This window comes from Thalassophryne amazonica, chromosome 14 (assembly GCF_902500255.1).
Source record: "Thalassophryne amazonica chromosome 14, fThaAma1.1, whole genome shotgun sequence".
Classification (NCBI taxonomy): domain Eukaryota; kingdom Metazoa; phylum Chordata; class Actinopteri; order Batrachoidiformes; family Batrachoididae; genus Thalassophryne; species Thalassophryne amazonica.
In genome coordinates this window covers 63,653,994-63,664,782 of record NC_047116.1, presented here as the reverse complement: position 1 = coordinate 63,664,782, position 10,789 = coordinate 63,653,994, and the positions used below count along the sequence as shown (strand labels likewise).

Sequence of the window (10,789 nt, the reverse complement as noted above, 5' to 3'; positions counted from 1 at the left end):
AAAAATGATAACAGTATTGTTGTAATGAGTGGAGCATGTCATCATGGAGTACTTATGTACTGTTCATGTGGACAGATGTGTTGCATCTCCACACTTACAAAGGCATGTGGCTGAAAACTGTGATCAGAAATAGGGGCCGCTTTAAGTTTAATGGTGAACAGTTAATTGCACGATATCATACCTGCGTGAAAGTCAACTCCCACCGCAAACAGTGTTCCTGTGATGGGCATAAGTGCTTCTGTGTTGTCATTTGGATCAAGCGCAAATCCTCTGATTCCCTCATGGATGGAATACATCAGGAATGAATCCACACCTAAACAACAACAGAATGACCTATTGGCATTGGAGTGTACAGCAGTATAAATGAGGACTGTTGCTACACAGAAACGAAAAAAAAAAAAAAAACAGTCAGAAACGTGTTGGTGAGAGCGAATGTTTGGGAGAGACCTACCCTCACAGGACATGCGGTCACTGCGTAAATTGTAGCCGACGGTACAGGAGCAGCTACGACTGTTCTCAGAAGTGGGGAAGCAAAGCTGTGAGCATCCTCCATTATTTGTCTGGCACGGGTTTCTTCCTGAATAATGACCAGCAAATGGCAGAAAATGAGGTGTGCACTTCTATTTTTAAGTAAATTTATTCATAATTCTTCCTTCTCTTCTTTGTCACAATTCTCTTTCATGTGTTTTAAATGAACACTCTTTTCATTTTTGATCCAGCCTTTGTGGCTTAAAAAATTCTCAACAGTATTGCTTCTTTGACACGTAAAGAATTCACATTATGTGTAGTTGGCATTTTTGTTGACATGCTGTATGAGGCTTTTGCATACTAAATGTTATCACATACAAATTATTATGTGATAACGTTATTATAATTAAATGATTGAACTTCCAATTTAATCTCAGTATTCAGCATACAACATCTGTTGATACATATCTGCTGATTCATTCACACCATGTTGATTTCTTTAGACAAATATGTGGTATATTTATTAAGCCTCTGGGGTACGCAGACATGCAGGTGCTTCCAAACAACTTTTTGTCATATTTCTATAAAATAAATCAGCAGCAGAATGTCACAGGGACTTCAGTTGACCACATCATGAAACTAGATCTTCTCAGCTACAGGTTGCATCTTCCCTCTAGACAATCCATCACTCACAGCCAATCCTAGAGGCTGGAGAATATCACATGGTCTTACAGTTCCATTTGATCTTTCTCCCTGTCACTAAATGGTCATGAAATCAAAACAAATGGTCCCATTAGCCTTAAAAATCTTTTTAGATTTTTAATTTTGTCTTACAGACAAAGAAAATCATTATGGAAAAACACATGTGGAGGGATTTTTTCTTTTTTTTTTTCCCCAGGATTGGAGGTTGTATGTTGTACAAGAATATATGGATAAATTCCATTGCACATACACACCTTTGTTGACATTCATCAAATTTAATGAAAGAGCCAAGCAATATTAAATAAACCTTACTGATACAAAACAGGTAAAATCATTTTATAGTTCAACAGGTATGGTCACAAGGTTATATCAAAATGTTTTACAATGAAAAACTGCAGGCCCAACAAGTGCATAGCTCATTTTAGTTTTCCTGCATATCACTGTAGCACAATTCTTGTCAAACAAGTTGGCATTGTTGTTGGGAAAGTGTAGTGACACGGACCCACAACAGGGGGCGTAAATGAACGGACAATGGAAGGAGTCAAATTATAACACTTTACTGTTGTGAATGACACAACCAAACACAGCAGATTCAGAATGTGCACAAGTCAATCAATAAAGGTGTCGTGTGGGCAGGCTCGACGATAGGAGACGCCCGTCTGGAAACGAACCGGAACCACACGATTTCCACTGCCACCGAACCCGAGGAATACTGGAGCCACCAAGTCCCGAAGTCCCCAGGTGGCCACCGTCACGGCGTGTCGGATCTGGTGCTGCTGGCAGAAATCAAAGACAGTCAAGGGTGGGTGTGTGAACACCCAGTAACAATCCTGGTGGAAATTCCACCTCTCACTCAAGCACTGCTGAGTACTGTAGATTCCTCAGGGGAAAAGAGTGCCTTCAGCGCTCTCACAGCTTTCACCAATGGAGGAACTGGTACTCCTGCAAACACTCACAATATACAAATATTGTAATTACAGAACGGCTGAGGATATTACCTCTTGTAGAAGATGATATCTCGGCAATGTGGTGGAGGTGTCTTCCTGCTTTTATTCCAGATGTGGATGAGATGATCAGTAACAGCTGTCATGGATGATGGGTGACAGCTGTCACCACGGCTTGTTCCTGAGGCGGCAGCGCCCTCTCGTGCCTGAAGCCCGCACTTCAGGCAGGGCGCCCTCTGGTGGTGGGCCAGCAGTACCTCCTCTTCTGGCGGCCCACACAACAGGACCCCCCCCTCAACAAGGCTTGTTCGGGTGGCGACGATAGAAATCGGCCAGGAGGGCCGGGTCCAGGATGAAGCTCCTCTTCACCCAGGAGCGTTCTTCGGGTCCATACCCCTCCCAGTCGACCAAATACTGAAAGCCCCAACCCATTCGACGGACGTCCAAGAGCCGGCGTACTGTCCAAGCCGGCTCCCCGTCGATAATACGGGCAGGAGGTGGCGCCGGACCGGGTGCACAGAGGGGTGAGGTGTGATGCGGTTTGATTCTGGAGACATGGAAGACTGGATGGATCCGCAGTGAGGCCGGAAGTTGGAGCCTCACTGCGGTAGGACTGAGGACCTTGAGGATGGTGAAGGGTCCAATGAAGCGGTCTTTCAGTTTGGGAGACTCGACCTGTAGTGGAATGTCCTTGGTGGAAAGCCATACCTCCTGCCCGGGCTGGTATGCGGGGGCCGGGGACCGTCGACGGTCTGCATGGGCTTTAGCCCTCGTCCGGGCCCTCAACAAGGCCGAACGGGCGGTGCGCCACACCCGACGGCATCTCCGCAGGTGGGCCTGGACCGAGGGCACACCGACCTCTCCCTCCACCAAAGGAAACAAAGGGGGTTGGTACCCCAGACACACCTCGAACGGGGAGAGGCCGGTGGCAGAGGACACTTGGCTGTTGTGAGCGTACTCGATCCAGGCCAGATGTTCACTCCAAGCCGTGGGGTGTGCGGAGGTCGTGCACCTAAGGGCCTGCTCCAACTCTTGGTTGGCCCGTTTGGCCTGTCCGTTAGTCTGTGGGTGATACCCAGACGAGAGGCTTACGGTGGCCCCCAGTTCCCAGCAGAAACTTCTCCACACCTGCGAGGAGAACTGGGGACCACGATCCGAAACGATGTCTGTAGGTATCCCATGCAGCCGGACGACATGGTGGACCAGGAGAGCCGCCGTCTCCTGGGCCGACGGGAGCCTCGGGAGGGCCACGAAGTGGGCCGCCTTGGAGAATCGGTCCACTATCGTGAGAATGGTGGTGTGTCCCCGGGACGGCGGGAGGCCCGTGACAAAATCCAGACCGATGTGGGACCAGGGGCGGTGAGGCACAGGAAGTGGCTGTAGGAGTCCCTGTGCCTTCTGGTGGTCCGCCTTGCCCCTGGCGCAGGTGGTGCAGGCCTGGATGTAAGCCCGGACATCAGTCTCCAGGGACGCCCACCAGAAGCGCTGCCGGACCACTGCCATGGTCCTACGCACCCCTGGGTGGCAGGAGAGCTTGGACCCGTGACAGAAGTCCAGAACGGCAGCTCTGGCCTCTGGTGGGACGTACAATCTGTTCTTCGGTCCTGTTCCGGGATCCGGGCTCCGTGCCAGGGCCTCCTGGATGGTCTTCTCCATGTCCCAGGTTAGGGTAGCCACGATAGTGGACTCCGGTAGGATGGGTTCCGGTGGATCCGACAGCTCGGTCTTGACTTCCCGTTCGTGCACCCGGGACAGGGCATCCGATCTTTGGTTCTTGGTCCCGGGGCGGTAGGTGATCCGGAAGTCAAAACGGCCGAAAAACAGTGACCAGCGGGCTTGCCTGGGGTTCAGTCGCTTGGCGGTCCTGATATACTCCAGGTTCCGGTGGTCAGTAAAAACCGTGAAAGGCACTGACGCTCCCTCCAGCAGGTGTCTCCACTCCTCAAGAGCCTCTTTCACCGCAAGGAGCTCTCGATTGCCCACGTCATAGTTCCACTCTGCTGGGGTCAACCTGCGGGAAAAATAGGCACACGGGTGAAGAACCTTATCGGTTTCTCCGCTCTGGGATAGCACGGCTCCTATCCCTGAGTCAGAGGCGTCCACTTCAACCACAAACTGGCGACTAGGATCGGGCTGCACCAAGACAGGTGCAGTCGAGAAGCGCTGTTTCAACTCCCTGAACGCGGCATCGCACCGATCCGACCAGGTGAAGGGAACTTTTGGTGAGGTCAGGGCTGTCAGGGGGCTAACTACCTGACTATACCCCTTTCCTTCCCACTGTAGCCAAGTGCTTGCTCACAGGGGGTCGTTTTGACCGTTGGGGTTTTACATAATTATTGTATGGCCTTGCTTTACAATATAAGGTGCCTTGGGGCAACTGTTTGTTGTGATTTGGCGCTATATAAAAAAAAATTGATTGAATTGATTGATTGAATGAACCTCCTGTAAAAATTTGCGAAGCCGAGGAACTGTTGCAGCTTCCTACGGCTCGTAGGTTGGGGCCAGTCTCTGACCGCTGTGACCTTGGCCGGATCCGGGGCGACGGAGTTGGAGGAGATGATAAACCCCAGGAAGGACAAAGAAGTGCGGTGAAACTCACACTTCTCGCCCTTCACAAACAGCCGGTTCTCCAAAAACCGCTGCAGGACCTGCCGTACATGCCGTACATGGGTCTCAGGGTCCGGAGAAAAGATGAGTATATCATCCAGGTATACGAAGACGAATCGGTGCAGGAAGTCCCGCAAGACATCATTAACCAAAGCTTGGAACATCGCGGGGGCGTTAGTGAGGCCGAACGGCATGACCAGGTACTCAAAATGACCTAACGGGGTGTTGAATGCTGTCTTCCATTCGTCTTCCTTCCGGATCTGAACTAGGTGGTATGCGTTCCTAAGATCCAACTTTGTGAAGATTTTGGCTCCATGCAGTGGGGTGAACACCGAATCCAACAAAGGGAACGGGTATCGGTTGCGAACCGTGATCTCGTCCAGCCCCCGGTAATCAATGCACGGACGAAGATCGCCATCTTTTTTGCCCACAAAAAAGAAACCTGCTCCCATCGGAGAGGTGGAGTTACGGATCAGCCCGGCAGCTAAGGAGTCCCAGATGTAGGTTTCCATTGATTCGCGCTCAGGACGGGAGAGGTTGTACAGCCTGCTGGACGGGAACTCCACGCCTGGCAACAAATCGATGGCACAATCGTACGGACGGTGCGGGGGAAGAGTGAGTGCCCGATCCTTGCTAAAAACGTCAGCAAGATCGTGGTACTCAACCGGCACCGCAGACAGATTGGGGGGAACTTTGACCTGCTCCTTAGCCTGGGAACCGAGAGGAACCGAGGATCCCAAACACACCCGATGGCAGGTCTCGCTCCACTGTACCACCACCCCGGACGACCAATCAATCCGGGGATTGTGTTTCAACATCCAGGGGAACCCCAGAATCACACGGGAGGTAGAAGGAGTCACAAAAAACTCAATCTCCTCCCTATGATTCCCTGACACTACCAGAGTTACTGGTGGTGTCCTGTGTGTGATTAAAGGGAGTAGGGTGCCATCTAGTGCTCGCACCTGCAATGGTGTAGGTAGCGCCACCAGAGGGAGCCCTACCTCCCTGGCCCATCTGCTGTCTAGCAGATTCCCTTCTGACCCTGTGTCTACCAGTGCTGGGGCCTGAAGGGTTAAATCCCCACTAAGGATTGTAACTGGGAGCCGTGTGGCAATATGTGTGTGTCCCACGTGAATTTCTTGGCCCACCCTAAGCCCAGTTTCTAGGGGCGGGCGTTGGTGTTTAACCGTTCGGGGCAGTTGCTCGATTGATGCTCCGTTGAGCCACAAACAAAACATGCCCCGTGGGGAAGCCTCCTCTGTCTATTAGGTGGTCTAAATGTGGCCCTGCTCGTGTCCATAGCTTCGTCAGCAGGGGGAGCTGTCGCCCCACGGGACGTAGAGGCCAGGGAGCGTGGGAAGGGCGGACCTTTCTCGGACCCGGAAGGAAGAGGGACGGCGCGCGCCCGGCCACGCCCTTCGTCTCGTTCCCGACGCCGTTCCTCCAACCGATTGTCTAACCGTATAACAAGATCAATAAGCCCATCTAATTCCCGTGGGTCATCCTTCGCCACCAGGTGCTCCTTTAGGACTGACGACAGTCCGTTTACGAAGGCGGCGCGGAGCGCAGTGTTATTCCAGCTGGACCTCGCAGCCGCGATGCGGAAGTCGACTGCATAAGCGGCTGCGCTTCGGCGTCCCTGTCTCATTGACAGCAGCACAGTAGAAGCGGTCTCTCCCCTGTTAGGGTGATCAAACACAGTTCTGAACTCCCTCACAAACCCAGTGTACGTGTGAAGGAGCTGTGAATTTTGCTCCCAAAGCGCCGTAGCCCAAGCGCGTGCCTCTCCCCGAAGCAGAGTGATCACATAAGCTATTTTGCTTGCGTCTGACGCGTACATGACGGGACGTTGTGCGAAGACGAGCGAACACTGCATGAGAAAGTCCGCGCACATCTCCACACAACCTCCGTACGGCTCAGGAGGGCTTATGTATGCTTCAAGGGATGGTGGGAGGGGTTGTTGAACCACCACTGGAACGTTTATATCCTGCACACGGTCGGCAGGAGGAGGAGCTGCAGCAGCGCCCTGAGCGCTCGCCGCCACTTGCGCGGAGAGAGCCTCCACCCTGCGGTTCAGGAGGATGTTTTGCTCGGCTATTTGATCCATCCGAGCCGTAAAGGCGGTGAGAATATGCTGTAGCTCACCAATCACGCCTCCTGCAGACGCCTGCGCTCCCTGCTCTCCCATTGGTCGTTCAACAGCCTGGTGACGCCCCTCGGAGTCCATGACGCTGGCCGAGATATCCTGTTGGGAAAGTGTAGTGACACGGACCCACAACAGGGGGCGTAAATGAACGGACAATGGAAGGAGTCAAATTATAACACTTTACTGTTGTGAATGACACAACCAAACACAGCAGATTCAGAATGTGCACAAGTCAATCAATAAAGGTGTCGTGTGGGCAGGCTCGACGATAGGAGACGCCCGTCTGGAAACGAACCGGAACCACACGATTTCCACTGCCACCGAACCCGAGGAATACTGGAGCCACCAAGTCCAGAAGTCTCCAGGTGGGCACCGTCACAGCGTGTCGGATCTGGTACTGCTGGCAGAAAGCAAAGACAGTCAAGGGTGGGTGTGTGAACACCCAGTAACAATCCTGGTGGGAATTCCACCTCCACCTCTCACTCAAACACTGCTGAGTACTGTAGATTCCTCAGGGAAAAAGAGTGCCTTCAGCGCTCTCACAGCTTTCACCAACGGAGGAACTGGTACTCCTGCAAACACTCACAATATACAAATATTGTAATTACAGAACGGCTGAGGATATTACCTCTTGTAGAAGATGATATCTCGGCAATGTGGTGGAGGTGTCTTCCTGCTTTTATTCCAGATGTGGATGAGATGATCAGTGACAGCTGTCATGGATGATGGGTGACAGCTGTCACCACGGCTTGTTCCTGAGGCGGCAGCGCCCTCTCGTGCCTGAAGCCCGCACTTCAGGCAGGGCGCCCTCTGGTGGTGGGCCAGCAATACCTCCTCTTCTGGCGGCCCACACAACAATTGTGTGTTAAAAGGGTATACTGGATCACAAAAATAAATCATGTTAGGATTAACAATATTACAGCCAGAAACAAGGGAGTGCTAAGATGGCAAAGAGTGGCTTTGCTGCCTTTGGTCTTATTTTAGAGTATTGACAGAGATCAGTGGAAGTGTTTAGTGTAATAAAGTAAATGTCAATGACATCAAAGGCTTCCATATGAAGGTTTAAGATAAAACCCTAAGAGCTTTTTTAAAAGATGTTGCCAGCCTTTGCATGGCTTTTAATTAATCTATTTATTAGTACAGAGACACTTGTAAGAGTTAAACTGGAATTATGAATGAAAACAGCATTTCTGCACAAAAGATAATCTCAGAGCAGAGTCGTGAGCATGACATGACGCTGTTAAGTCTTCTCTTGTACTGTGAAAATTTATAATATAGATGAAATTACAGTGTTGGCACAGCTGTTTTATCCATTGCTTCTCAGCATATTTGTTATTGGCCTATCATAAATGGTTTGCATTTGTAGTTTTGCTGTGATTTGTGTGTAGTAATCAAAAGCAATTTGTTTCTTTACCTTATATAAGCCCAATACAGAGTAAAACTGTTACAAAGGCCATAAACTGTCAATTGTACAAGGCTGGTTATGTGCAAACATAAAGCCCTTTTCTGCAATAAACCAAACAAGAAAATGAGGTATGGTGTACTTCTAAAAGCATATATGTGTTTGGGCTGTCTTACCTCTCTGACCCTCCCTGTCGTACACCTTCATGTGAACCACTCCATTGGTCTTGTTCCGTAGAGTCACAGGGTTTCGCCCATCTCTCTTGTTAACTGTTCCCACCTGTGCAGAGTCATCATCTGCCCACCACAATTTGTTACCTGAAACCATCAAAATAATTGTCCTGAAAAAGTGGCAAAACCAATTCAATAAAACTGCACAAGTTTGACTTTATTTTACATCTTACGGGCTTAAGGTAATACTGTGTTTTTAACTTATTCACTGAAAAACTTACGCAAGCTGTGTTGTGATACAAACATGCCTTCAAAAGCACACGAGCTGCACACTTCATCTACAATTCTGAGTGCTAATGGCATGCTTCAGCATTCGCTCTAATCCACCAAGGCTGGTAGTCTTATGCTGTAAATCCCCTTAATAATTCAATCAATCAATCAATCAATTTTTTTTTTATATAGCGCCAAATCACAACAAACAGTTGCCCCAAGGCGCTTTATATTGTAAGGCAAGGCCATACAATAATGATGTAAAACCCCAACGGTCAAAACGACCCCCTGTGAGCAAGCACTTGGCTACAGTGGGAAGGAAAAACTCCCTTTTAACAGGAAGAAACCTCCAGCAGAACCAGGCTCAGGGAGGGGCAGTCTTCTGCTGGGACTGGTTGGGGCTGAGGGAGAGAACCAGGAAAAAGACATGCTGTGGAGGGGAGCAGAGATCGATCACTAATGATTAAATGCAGAGTGGTGCATACAGAGCAAAAAGAGAAAGAAACAGTGCATCATGGGAACCCCCCAGCAGTCTACGTCTATAGCAGCATAACTAAGGGATGGTTCAGGGTCACCTGATCCAGCCCTAACTATAAGCTTTAGCAAAAAGGAAAGTTTTAAGCCTAATCTTAAAAGTAGAGAGGGTGTCTGTCTCCCTGAATTGGATGCCTCCCATTCTACTCTTACAAACCCTAGGAACTACAAGTAAGCCTGCAGTCTGAGAGCGAAGTGCTCTATTGGGGTGATATGGTACTATGAGGTCCCTAAGATAAGATGGGACCTGATTATTCAAAACCTTATAAGTAAGAAGAAGAATTTTAAATTCTATTCTAGAATTAACAGGAAGCCAATGAAGAGAGGCCAATATGGGTGCAGCATTTTGAATTAACTGAAGGCTTTTCAGGGAACTTTTAGGACAACCTGATAATAATGAATTACAATAGTCCAGCCTAGAGGAAATAAGGGTGGGACACCCTGTTCTCTGGTGGCTTGACTTGGTGGTGAGGATGCTTCAATCTTACAGCTATGAATCAGAGTGGCAGCTTTCATCATTCAAAAGGGTTTTACCATGAAAGTGTCTTCAATGCAAAATAATCATATGGGGGAAATGTAAAAGAAATGTGTACAAAAGTCATGTTTTATATATGCGTGAACAAATACCTGAGGCAGAAAGCATCTATACTAAATATATTCATCCTGATGTGAAAATTCCAGTCTGAGTTCTGGAATATACCATAATTTTCTGGTCCCTTCTGGAACACCATTGTCACATTTATAATACATTTAAATTCCTGGAAAGTACAAAGCAGTGGTATAAGAACTTGGGATATCAGTATGTAGACCTGGGTTTGATTTCTGGTCATGCTATCCATATTTGTCCTTGAACAAGATACAAGGTGATGTCAAAAAGTTTTGGGCCTTGCACATTTTTCCCAATGCATCACACCTGATCTACATCAATGCCTTAGCTACTTATTTCATGTAGGATCATATTGCTCACTTCAATTGTTCAATCATAACACTGTGTGGAAGAGACATACCCTCTAGTGTCAGTCGTGGTATTCTGCTTCACCAGGACAACACACCAGTCCACACCAGCTGGGCTGCCATGGAATGCTGTGCGTGAGTGTGGCTATGAACTTCTTCCTCACCCACCCTATTCTCCAGACCTACGTAGCCCCTAGCAATTTCCACCTCTTTCCCAGGATGAAAAAATACCTTCGGGGCCAAAGATTTGACGATGACGATGAGCTGACTGCTGTGGCGAAGTACTGGTGAGGGGACCAAGATGTTGAGTTCTACCAATTGGGTATCAATGACTGGCAAACTAGGTGGAACAAGTGTGTGGTGTTGGAAGGGCATTATGTTGAAAAATAAAACATTATAAAACCAAATATCTTGCTCTTTCTGTTTGAGGCTCAAAGCTTTTTGATATCCCCTCGTACTGCATTGTCCCAGTCCACCCAGATGTAAATGGGAAATGGGAACTGGCCTTGGCTGAGAAACAAACCTGTGTTGGAGTCGTGACCTATCCAGGGGAGGTCGTAGAATGTGATTCACTTCACACTGTGAAATCCAA

At 48.9% G+C, this 10,789-nt stretch overlaps 1 protein-coding gene across 1 annotated transcript in view; it reads right to left on the bottom strand.

The window, feature by feature from the left end:
• lrp1bb (low density lipoprotein receptor-related protein 1Bb) overlaps nucleotides 1–10,789 on the bottom strand; it is a 1,555,752-nt gene that overhangs the window by 595,805 nt on the left and 949,158 nt on the right. Inside the window, exons 33-35 of the mRNA XM_034186395.1 lie at nucleotides 8,446–8,586; nucleotides 452–577; nucleotides 182–313 (exon numbers count right to left, since the gene is read on the bottom strand). Coding sequence (XP_034042286.1) covers nucleotides 182–313; nucleotides 452–577; nucleotides 8,446–8,586 — 399 coding nt within the window. The remainder of the gene's footprint in view (nucleotides 1–181; nucleotides 314–451; nucleotides 578–8,445; nucleotides 8,587–10,789) is intronic.